Source organism: Rattus norvegicus, chromosome 10, assembly GCF_021556685.1.
Source record: "Rattus norvegicus strain SHRSP/BbbUtx chromosome 10, alternate assembly SHRSP_T2T, whole genome shotgun sequence".
Classification (NCBI taxonomy): Eukaryota; Metazoa; Chordata; class Mammalia; order Rodentia; family Muridae; genus Rattus; species Rattus norvegicus.
Genome location: NC_141543.1, coordinates 20,051,255 through 20,063,497, shown reverse-complemented (window position 1 = coordinate 20,063,497; position 12,243 = coordinate 20,051,255). Strand labels below are relative to the sequence as shown.

The 12,243-nt window shown below is 47.0% G+C and overlaps 1 protein-coding gene across 5 annotated transcripts in view; it reads right to left on the bottom strand.

Annotated features, from left to right (window-relative positions):
• Ift140 (intraflagellar transport 140) overlaps positions 1–12,243 on the bottom strand; it is an 81,171-nt gene that overhangs the window by 44,052 nt on the left and 24,876 nt on the right. For 3 of the 5 annotated variants that reach the window (XM_087569211.1, XM_087569212.1, NM_001427126.1), the window contains 5 exon segments: positions 11,811–11,928; positions 8,923–9,053; positions 6,900–7,068; positions 5,971–6,102; positions 1,819–2,018 (listed from right to left, as the gene is read on the bottom strand). In XM_087569211.1, coding sequence (XP_087425337.1) covers positions 1,819–2,018; positions 5,971–6,102; positions 6,900–7,068; positions 8,923–9,053; positions 11,811–11,928 — 750 coding nt within the window. 5 annotated transcript variants of the gene reach the window in all.

Here is a 12,243-nt window from a genome sequence, read left to right as displayed (position 1 = left end):
TCTCTCCAGCTAGGGTGTGACAGGCTACCAGACACATCCTGAGGCCATGCTGCTTTTAGACAGTCTGGATCCCAGTCTGTGGCTTCCCAGGAGGTATATATGATCTGCACTTGTGGTGTTAAAAATGGTCCACAGAACCCAGGGCTGCCTGACCACATCTGTGATGGAGGTCCTGGAGCACCCTTGCTAGACAGCTCCCTGGGACGTTGCACTGCTTGATCCTGGCCACCAGGAGGCAGGAATCACTGCTGGCATAGGCAGCAAGAGGAAGCTGCCACTACCAGAACATGACGGTCAGGAATGACAGGCCCTCCTCTGGCTGCCTCTCCTAGTAAATGGCAAACTTTGTTACGTCCAGCCTTCTAGTGACTCATGTTGATCGGTTTACATTCTGAAGCCTATCCTAGGCCAGGGCTTTGTCTTTAGTCAGAATAAACAGTGGAACAGATTGGTGCTTTAAACACACAAAGATACTGATAACGACGTAAGCATTTACAGATTGGCCATAGGCGACATGCTCAGCACACTTTGAAACAAGTAGGCCCATGTCCACAGTACACATACAGATTCAAGAATTCAGCTGTGCCTTCCTCTCACTGTCTCTAAGACAATTTTACTTTTAGTTGTACACTAATACTATATGTGTGCCTGAACACATTAATATGTGTACATGTCTATCTGAGGTACACTAAAGGGGCCATGCACTCTGCTTTAGGTTGTGGCCGTGTCCACAGTAAATGAAAGTGATCCAGGAAAGGGCGGCCTTGCTAGTTACCTCTGAGCTAAATGTCCACATGGCCAGTGTGGGGAGAAAACCCTCCCCAACTGTAATAAACAGCTCTGGCTGTTCCGAGACTCACTATGTACACCAGGTTGAACTCAGACTCGGAGAGCTCTGCGCTCCTCTGCCTCTTGAGTGCTGGGAATAAAGGCGTGTGCCACTTTGTCTGCCAACCTTCCCTTTCTCATAGTATAACTCCCGTATTTTATTTTACTCTTTTAGATGAAAATTTGTCAAATGCTCATGCTAGGATTTTTCCAAATTGTCTCAGGAGTGGAGAAAGTACTTGCAGATGGCCCGTACTGATTTCTTTTTTAAGATGGGGTCTTAATCAGCATCACGGACTGGCCTGGAATTCACTACGCAGTCCAGGCTGGCTTCAAACGCACAGTAACCTTTCTACTCTGGCCTTCTAGGTGCTGGGGCTGTAAGAATGAGTCAGCACACACAGATCATTGTCACTGCTTTCATAAAATTTAAGTGCATTCATTGATGGTTTTGGTGTTTACTAATATTTTTGAGCAATATTTAGTACCTGCAGAACTTCTGACCAGAGTATTCTGGATACTTTAAAATAAATAATGAAGGAACAGCCTAAGGTTCCTGGGACCCCCGATACCAGGCATCAGGTTTTCCTACTGCTGCCAATGCACACTGTGCTAGATACAGCCTGTATCCTCCAGCCTAACAGGCATCTCACTGGGCAGAAAAATAGTTAAACATTGTAACGTGATCACAGAAAGGCTGTTACTTAAAATGAAATTGACAAAGAAAGCATAAAGGGGGTTGGAAAGGTGGCTCAGTGATTGAGAGCACTGTTGCTATAAGCAGAAGACCTGTACCCACAAGATGGCTCACCGTCATGAGTGACTCATGGCAGCTCCTGGGCATCAGATGCCCTCTGACTTAGCCACTAGGCACACATGAGGTGTGTACACATAAAATAAATCTAAAAGGGCGTTTTGAAAAACAAGACATTTAAAAGTTTCTAGAGAGGATGCATATAACCTCTGACACTTGAGTGAGGGACTCCTTACCTCTTGATGAGTTTGATAGATTTGAAAGCTTCATCCATGTCTCCAATGGTGACAAAGAAGCTGAAGTTGAGCATGGCATCCCGAGTAGGCTTGTCACAGTCCTCCAGCCCCACAAAGTCTCGTAGGGGCTTCTTGGCTACCATCTGAGGGATGTGGTAGTGCCCAGAATCCATCTTGTCTTCTTTGTCTGCTTCTCCAGGCTGGAGAACAAAGGCCCCATGTTCTTGTCAGACAATATGTAAAGCTAATGACCGCACTCCGTCCTACCTCCACATATTCAATCACTTACTGGAAAATCTAATGCAGGGAGGCCATAGGCCAAATGGTTCCCACAGGGTCCTAAGGAACTTTTAAAGTCACTGAAATGACCAAAGCTTTGGGCCCTTGATTTAAGTTAATAAATGTTGGCCAGGTATAAACTTGTCAGCCTCTAATTTAGTAATATTAGAGTCTCACATTAAAAATAACTCTTTCAACTCTTTCATCCATCTCCTAGAGTTCTATTCACCATAAAGACTCTTACCAGTTTAAGTGACTTAAGTAAAGTCAGATGCACATGTATCTCTTAAAGTTAAAGGACAGTAAGTAGCCCGCCTTTCCTGAACAGGATGAGCCTGAGGAGCCCACTGCCCTCACCACGGCTCATCTGCTACTCTCAGCTTCTCTATCTGTGCTTCAGCGCTAACATGTCCTTCTCTCTGCAGACCATTTGTCATGTATGTACATATTTGTCACATGACTAACCAAGGGATGGCTTCAACCACCTTCCTCCCTAGCTCTGATGTCATGAACAATTCAATGTCACTTCCTTCGGACTCTGAAAATCTGGTGGAATTTATCACGCCTTGTTGTAGCTGGAAAGCCCTTCTTGATACAGCAAAGGTTCTCTTAACGGCAGCTTGAGTTACACACACACACATACACACACACACACACACACACACACCACACACACACACACACACACACACACACACACGGTAATACCAACTAGGTGACAGAAGAGTTTGGCTAATTGTGAACCAGGCTAGATGCTGTCCTTCACACTGGTAACAGCATCATCCCTGGTGTGGTTACTATGTGAGCGCCCTGGGGAGCCTTGGAATCCCTCGCTCATGCACCATGCTTCTTATTTTAGCTCCTTGTTACTGATCTGTGAGGAACTGTTTTCTATGGCCACACTGCCCAGAGCCCTAAACAGGGCTTGGACCTCATGGTATTTGGATGGGAGGCAGAGACTGTTTATCCTATGTCACAGTAGCCTGGAGCAACGTGCCAGTCACATGGGTACTTGGAACTAAGAATACTAGACTCTTCCACAGCATTCTGGGATGTGTGGGCACTGAAAACCTGTGGAAAAAGAGACTGAAGAGCCTGTTGGCAAACAGAAGGGGAGCAGCTCTTAAAGAAACAGCACACCTTCAGGCTCTTCCTTGGAAGCACTTTGCAGGGTAAACTAAAGATACTACCTTTACTATAAGCAGGTAGATCAAGCATCTCCCACATCTGGAGATCAGATGAAATGGGTCCACACGCCACAGATCCACACCAGACTAAGAACCAATGGGCTCCTGTCACACTTCATCGAGCCACAGGGCTCCGGGACCAAACAGAAAACCCTTGCCTCCAGGAAAGCTTCCTACCAGGTGAGCGGGGTTGGCACACAACACAGCGAGAAGAAAATCGTCTCAGGGGCATGACAAAACAAAGGTGACAAGCCACGACCTGGGGCTTCATACTTACGACCGCATCATAGACGCCTCTTCTGTGGAACAACAACTATGAATGCAGGCACAGAGAGGGAGATGAGAAAAGAGAAAGCATGCATAAATGTGTGGACAGAGCAGAAGTGCAGACCGTGAAACCAACTTAGACAAGACAACTGAAAGCACTCAAAGCAGCTTTCAAAACTTTTCTGTTTTCAGGTCACAGGGAAATTAAATCAAAGAACACAAAACAAGAGTGAAAAGTGTCAGGAAAGTATCAGTACAGTGGAGGAACTCTATTTTAAAATAAATCAATTAGGGATACCTGCACTGACAGAGAAAGGACTCCCAGAGCTGCGCAGAGCACAGGAATACCTTCCCAGCTTTCACAAACACCCATGACATTTTTAAGGCACATGGAAGTGTAACATACAAACTGCCCATACACCAAGTTCTGGTGGCTGTTCAATACGGCTGCATATGCTAACTCAGAGAACTGGAACCAACCATCTTGGGACCTTTATTTACAACGTGTGTATCAATATATATGCACGTTTACAGATCTTAAGACTAAATAGCCTGGGGGTTGGGGATTTAGCTCAGTGGTAGAGCGCTTGCCTAGTAAACGCAAGGCCCTGGGTTTGGTCCCCAGCTCTGAAAAAAAGAAAAAGAAAAAAAAAAAAAGACTAAATATTCTGATCAGTAAATGGTCACGAATCGAGGGGCAACAATCACATTTACACTGTTTAAAGTGACTTGCAGCTCTGGGAAGAGTTGAGTGAGGCTTGTAGGCTTGTGACTGCCTAGCAGTCTACACGGTAGTCCCACTAGCTTGCATGATTGTGTGGAGGGGACTGCACAGGTATGGGCTTTTACTCAGTCTCCCTGGGACTAATCCTCCTACTCACTTTTGGCTACAAAAGTAACAGAAGGCTCAGTCAGCCACAGTTGGAGACATCTGAGTCCTAGCAATCTCGGGACTCTAGAGGCTGAGGCAGGACTACTGTGAGTTCAAGGCCACCTGTAGGCCACATAGATAAAAGTTTGCAAGAAAGGATGGGAAAAACAGAGAGAGGAGGTTAGAGAAATGATTCAGCAGGTCACAGTATGCACTCTCTTTCGGAGAACCACAGTTCAGTCCCCATCACCCAGGGGACTCAGCACTGCCTGTACTGCCTGTGGGCTCCGCAGGCACCTGCACTCATTGCACATACTCTCATTTAGACACACACACATAGAGTTAAAAGGCAGCTTTAAAAAGATAGGAAGGTTCAGACAATGAGAACAGCCCAGGGATCATTTTAAAGACTGCTGTTTACATTGCTATATGGGGAAACCCAGAAACACCTAGGTAAAAGGTAAAAGCTTTTTTACCCCCTGCCTTTCTGGTATGCCAATGAAAGAGATGTGGTATGGAGAATGTGTACATTTTTTCAGAAGGTGTGGGTCCAGTAAGAGGGCAGCTACTTCAGTTCAGGGGATCAAAGCCACAACAGCAGCTGCAGACTAGTGTGGAGCCCCAGTGGCCCGACCTTGACCCCACAGGCACTAGCTCCTATGTGGAAAAAGTTCCTCAGGTAAGGTTATGGGGTGTAGCTCAGTATGTTTGAGGGCTTGGGTTTGACCCTCAGCACTGAAGTAAGGCAGGAAAAAGAAAGCAGCAGCAGCAGTCGCCTGCAGTCACCACAGCTACCACCTCTCAGGTGGCAATGGGGCCCAAAGCTAAAGACCTGGCAGTTGGTAAAAATGGACACAGCAATGTGGGACTGCCTGGACTCAGTCCACGCAATGTGTCATTTTAGAACCGCAGTACAGATGGATCTCTGGCACATAAAATAAATGGATTAGGATGTATGCTAGTGTCTGCTAACCCCACTCCTTCAAAAACTTACAAACCTGTGCGTGTGCCTTATTTACGACGTCAGGGTATAGAAACCTGAGCAGTGGGTTGGAGAGATGGCTCAGTGGTTAAGAGCACCGACTGCTCTTCCCAAGGTCCTGAGTTCAAATCCCAGCAACCACATGGTGGCTCACAACCATCTGAAACAAGTCTGATGCCCTCTTCTGGTGTGTCTGAAGATAGCGACAGTGTAATCATAATATATAATAAATAAATAAAATATTAAAAAAAAAAGAAAAGATACAATTAAAAAAAAAAAAAAAGAAACCTGAGCAGTGACACGGCTGCCCCATCATAAGCATCTCTGGGCTGGGCTGGGAGGATTTGTGTCATTTGTAATTCTGGATTCCTCAGGAAGAATATAGGGATAGTAATCCTAAAAAATTCAGCTAGAATGCAAGGAAATGGCAAAGACTTAAAGTTTGCCTTTAGAAGGAAAGCCAAGAGGAAAGGTCCCCTCACATCTCAAGTGTGCTAGAGATACATGAAAAAAATCCACCAGGGAAGAGAGAGGCAGGAATAACTGCAGGCACCAGGCATTCCCACCTTTTTTGTGAAGTAATAGTGAGGCACTTCCAGGCCCAGAAGGCTCTGGTAGGTTGAAGGCCGGGGGAAGCTGTCATGAAGCAGGAAGCCATGCTCTTCAGAAGCGAAGAATGAGAGAATTAATACTTCTTCCTGGAAGGCACAGGGCAGAGTCACTCTGTTTTAAATTCAGCAACATAATTCCCTATTTTCATCTCAATTCCTTTTCAGGGTGTACAGTCTGGCAGTGTTTCCTTCACCCCAGTGATGGAGAAGCACTTTGATCTATTTTATCATTCTGGCATTTGAGGATCAAGGATAGATTTGCTCCTGATATTCTCGGAGCACTGACTGACTTCAGATGTTCTCAGGGGCAGACTCCCATCTCTGAGGAGAATGAGTCCTTAAACGACAGGGTGGGCTTCCCTGTGGTGACTTATGTGGGAGTTCTGTATGCAAACTTCTCTGAGAGGAAGGAGGGTCACAGAGGCACACAGACTGCTTTTCACTTTAGGCACAGCTGACATCTTGTAAACAAAGGCCTAGGGAAGTGTCAGAGTCCTGTCGTGTGGTGCACTGGTCTAGAACCAAGAGCACATCGACATGGAGGTTGAACCCTACTGGAGGGTAGCAGTGAGGAGGGCAGGGTCAGTGACTGAGGTCAGCTTGATGAGCATGTGCTATAGTGTAAGGTCAGTTCATGCTGACTATCTATAGAGTGCTCTGTCCACAGAGAAGGAGTGATATGGAACAGTTAAGAAAATTAAGAAATCGATATTTGGAGGACAAGAAAAGTGGTTCAGGATGGGTCTGCGAGGTGCTGGTTTATGGAAATGGTCTTGGTGACACAGTGATCTTATTCATGAATGAATTTTTCCCAGTAACTACCCCATAAGCTATGCCAGGCAAATGGTGACCATACATGTCTAACATAGCAAAGCAGTAGGTACCTTGTGGCACGTGCCTTCCTCCATGTGGGGCTGCTTGTCTATAGCCTGTGGCTGGGCTCCAGGTGCCTCCTGCAAGGCCTCGCACACAAAGAGCCTGGGTTCACTCTGATCCCAGAAATGGTTCACAGGAACGTAACTTGCTAGGCTCTCATTCATAAAGAAGTGGGCCCTAAAACAGAAGGAAAACCCAGCCCCAAATCAGAGAGGAACACTTCTTCTACTGCTGCTGCCCATGCCCACTCATAATCCTGTCAGTCAGTGCTGCAGGTGATGGCACTGTTGGCAAGTGTACGGCTTCTGGAGCACCTTTGGGCCACTCACTGCAACACATTCTATCGGAACACATTCTTACAGACTTTGAGAAATGGGGAGAAAGGGTTCGTGAAGTCTGGCTTAGGGGGACATAGGCAGCTCACTGAAGCAGGTGGCAAAGGCTGGAGATCGCAACAGGAAATGAGCAGGGTGGCACCTGCCATTAGTCTCAGCTATGTGGGGGATGAAGGCAGGATAATCACATGCAGTAAACCCAGGGTGGATGATGCCATTTTGGGGCTCAGTGGCTCTTGGTGGTTATGCAGGACTCACTCCTACAAGAAACAGAGACCCCTCATAGTGCCACCAGCACTGGCAACTGGTGGTGTGCACACAGGCCATGGCCTGCTTAGCTCTGTGCACGACTGATGTGACATGCACAGAATTTAGGATGGAACAAATACCAAGATCTATAGGATGCTGGACACGATGTGTCCTTTGTACTGTGAGGGTCCAGCCGGAGAGACTGGCCTGGTAAGAGTTGGAACAGGCAGAGGACGTTGCCTATTCTTGAAAGAAAAGCCATGAAAATCAGGCAGAGCTAAGAATTAGAAGACATTTCATCCAATAAAGAGGGGAATGGGCAGTAGGGAGTAAAGGAGAGGTTAGTTCCAAAGATTTAGGACTCTGGATTGGGCTGAGGCTGTGTCAGTCTGAGGGGCACCCACACTCTGAAGTAGGAGATCATGGGTTCACTAAGTTGGAAAGAAACAAAGGAGCTGTTGAGGTAAGACCTCAACAGAGATGAGAAGGAGATCAATCTGAGGAGAAGAGGCTCCAGAGAAGGGTCCAGGCAGGACCCAGGGAGAGACAGGAAGAATTCAGGGTATACTGTGCAGGAAGATCTGAGCCAGGAAGGAGGGACCTCCCAGAGCTATTGGAAGTAAGACTGGGGTTGGGGTGTAACTCAAGGGTAGGGCTCTTGCTTAGCACACACCAGGCTCTGGGAAGCATCCTCAGGGTAACAGTCAACAAGACAGCAACAGCAGCAGAACAGTAAAAAAAGGAATGAGGGTTGGGGATTTAGCTCAGTGGTAGAGTGCTTGCCTAGCAAGCACAAGGCCCTGGGTTCGGTCCCCAGCTCTGAAAAAAAAGAAAGAAAAGAAAAAAAAAAAAAGGAATGACAGAAAAAGCAAACCATGCATGCAGCCCCACTCATGCCCGTTCCTCAGCTCTCCCTGAGCCCCAAAGCAAGCCTGGGGTTTCCCACTTGATCTGTGTTCTGCACTTACTTCCCTGCAGGCATAGCTTGCACCTGACTCAAGTCAGGGAGAATTAAATATAGATGGTCACGAAGCTTGAGGTCCCAATATCATGCTTTCTGTAGCAGAAACTAACTACATTTACATGCTACATCAACCCCCCTTCCAAAAAAAGACACTTATTTCTTATTTTCTCTAGAGACATTCTCTACAAAGGCAAGCACCTCTTTCCTGTCAGAGTTGCTGGTAGGGCTGAAGCCACTCTGTTCTGGGACATTTCTAGAGATGTCTGGGGAGAGCAGCTCCACAGTTTGGGTTTCTACTAAGCCAGTTCCATAATCTGGACCCTGGAGCAGAGGCCAAGAACATAAATCTACTTCAACTGCTCGTGAGTTGGTTTTACTATTTGGTCTTCCTATTAGCAACTTCTGTGAGGCTCTGAAATTCAAAACAGAACTTAGTAAGTCGGCACAAACTGTTTTCATCAAAATCCTCAACTGTAATCTTACTCATTGGTCGGAGGCTCATTAAAGGGCAGAGTCTGTATCTGTCCAATGTGTCCAGTCTTGAAGTTGAAGACATTCACTGTGTCCATTTCAACGTCATAGACGTAGATTTTGGAATCAGGACTGTTGTCAACCTAGGAAAGAGAAGGCATAATGGCGCGGGAGTGGCGAGCACCTTAGAACTGTGCCCGCAGCAATGACACAGCAGGTACTTGAGGAAAACACACCTCTTGCCAGTCACCTTGGTTTCCAGTAAATGGCACACCACCAGAACAGTAACTTAATCTTTATTTTGAAGCCCACTGAAATAGCTTCTTAGTTACTACTTTGTAATTTCAGAAAACTTAGAACAAAGTCTAAACAGTTGTGAGCTGCTCTCAGTTTTGACTGGAGATTTAAAATGAGAAAAGAAAAGTAGGGTCTCACTATGCAGCCTTGGATGACTTGGACCTGGCTGGCTTTGAACTCATAGAGATCTGCTCGCCTCTGTCGGCCGAGTGCTGGCATTTAAGGCATATGCCGCCATGCTCAGCCTGGAGGTAGATTAACCAAGGGACTCAAAAGGGGATCTGGATTTATGGCAAAAGTGTCATTCATACAACTGAATGCAAGATGGCAGTGGTGATGGGTTCCATTTGGCAGGTGACACAAGAAGTCGTGAGCAGTGACTCTAGTAGAGACCAGCACCAGAGCACAAAACGCCTGGCTGCTCTGCTCCTGCTGTGCTGACTGCTGTCACAGTGATGAGGAACTTCCAAGGTGCGCCTTCCATTCACAAGAGCGAAGGTGTGGAGTCACCGTGCGAGCATCCACAGATCAGTGGGGAATTAAATGTGTCTGTCCAATCAACTCAGACACATGCTGCCACGTGGATGAGCCCCGAACTGTGACGTGGGTGAGAGAAGCCAGACTCAGAAGGCCACACAATTATGACAAGAAAACCCAGAGGCAGTAGCAGGTGACAGCGAGGATGTTTAGAAGCAGCCAGAGGACGCAGCTGTCCTATACTGCAAATGTGCCAAGTGCCGCTGAAATCGCCCACTTAAAGGGTTGACTTTATGTTACATTGGCTCTCAAGTGTTTAGAGACCCTATTTTAAGATAAAGAAATGTCAGCATCCCCCAGGGTACAGTGAGCCCACAATGAGCATTACGGTAGTAATGCTGAGCAGCGGAAGAAGGAAGTGGAGCAGACCAGCTGGAGTCCCAGGAGGCGGCACTGGTAGGGACAACGGCCCAGCTGAAGGTTCTTTTATGCCATCTCTGAAAACTGCACGGACCCTGTCCCTCATCGGAGCACTGGGTAAGGGGCCACAGATGTGAAAGGGAACAACTGGATTTTGGGATGAGGCTCAGCCACTGCACAGCTGCCCTGGGGATTCTGTCTGCCCTTACCGAAGGACTACACATTTTAAAGATGTCTTGAAGAAAAACTCTGAAAAAAAAAAAGATTTAATTCTATGTGCATGAGCATTTTGCCTACGTGTACAGCACATATGTGTCTGGTGCCCACAGAGGTCAGAAGAGGCTGTTAGCTCTCCTGGCATTTGAGTTAGGGATGGTTGTGAATCACTAGGTGGATGCTGGGACAGAAGTGAAGTCCTCTGCAAAAGCAACAAGTGTTCCTAGCCCTTGAGTCATCGCCCCAGCCCCTGAACACGAGAATGTCTGCAGGTCATGGGTATTCTCTTTCCAGTGCCTCAGTGTTCCCTGCTAGGATCTGGAGGGCTCTCTATGGGTCTTACTCACACCGTTGCTGCTTTGTGTCCTAACTTTCTTCTGTATCACTTTAACAAGTCCCACTGCTCCTCCCCTGCTCTCGCTGAGCTGCCGTTAGGGTCAGAGTTCTGAGCTGCAGTACCTCTTGGGCTGATACTAAATCAAATCCTCCATTCTAAGATTGGGTCAGAGGGACACACAAAGCACAAGTGACAATGACATCCATGCTGTCGCCTTAGTGGCCCATTCCACTCTTCTCACCGTCATCTTAGCATACCCACTCCCTTCTTCTGAAGAAGAATGCCTACTCCATACTTGCCCGAGGAAGAATGTCATGTACAAGTGCTGAGGAAAGGGAGGATCTGGGCTTGAGCCCCCTTCCTTGTTTCCTCCACTGTGACACAGCATTTACATCCTGATTGATTCAGGATGTTCCTCAGAATTTCCGCCAATGGGCACAATCCAAATGGCAGCCCTGGGCTACTCAAGCCCACAGTCGATGATGAGGGACAATATGCAGAAGGAAAGTTTATTCTAGCAGGTACTACAGTTGTAATGGGATGTGAGTCCTTTGAAAAGGAGAGATAAAAAATTTCCTAAAACTTTAGACAAAAGAAAATACTGTAAGCTTAATAGTGGTCTTTTCTTGTGACCAAGGTGATGTGCTAGGTGATGAGGAAAAGCAAGAAAAGGACCAAGGGCTCTCTGAACAAGACACCACTTACTCTGAGGAGAACAAAGACGGGCAGGAGAAGATGGGAAGTGTGCAGGTTAGCACAGAAGAACAGAGATGGACCAGGGGTGGAGGCACACACCTTTAATCCCAGCACTTGGGGGGCAGGGACAGGAAGGGCCAGCCTGGTCTATAAAGTGAGTTGCAGGAGAGCCAGGGCTACAATCAACAATAATTACCTGCCCCACCCTCCAAAAGGAGCAGACTGTGTCCCAATATGGAAGCAGGAAGGAGAGAGCCGATAGAAGGCGGGAAAATGAGGAAGGAAATGGAGCAAGAAGGGGCTAGAGAGAAGACTAGACACGAAGACCCAAAAGACCTACTGAGGAGACAGAACAGATAGCTATGTCTGTCAGGTCCTGTCAGGGGCCAAAGGCACAGCCCATATGCAGGAGGCCCTCCATATGGCCCAGGACAGCGGAGACGCCGGCCGGCCTTACCTTGCTAAGGAGGATACTGATCTTGTTCCCATTGGCATTGCATCTCAGTGAAGTGATGCTCCCCACGTCGGGGATCATCTGGGCCAGGTTCTTGCAGCTGCAGTGCACTTTTGCTTCCCTGTGTGAGGACAGGAGCAGAGAGAATGACATCAGCAGCCTCTTGGCATTTTCCTGCTGCTCACAGAAATTAGTTTCTCTGACTGCTGAGACCTTGGCCTACAGGGTGTTCTGTTCAGCTCACCACTTCTCACCTTGTGCACTTAACCCACTAGCCCAGGGAAAAGGAGGTTAATTTTTAGAACCAATAAAAGGTCTCTTCTAAATTGCTAAAAAAAAGAAAGAAGAAAGAAAAGAAAAAAAGAGTGTTGTGTGAGATAAGACATTGTTCCAATTTCCTGTCTACTAACTTAAAAAAGAAAGAGCATCTTATACT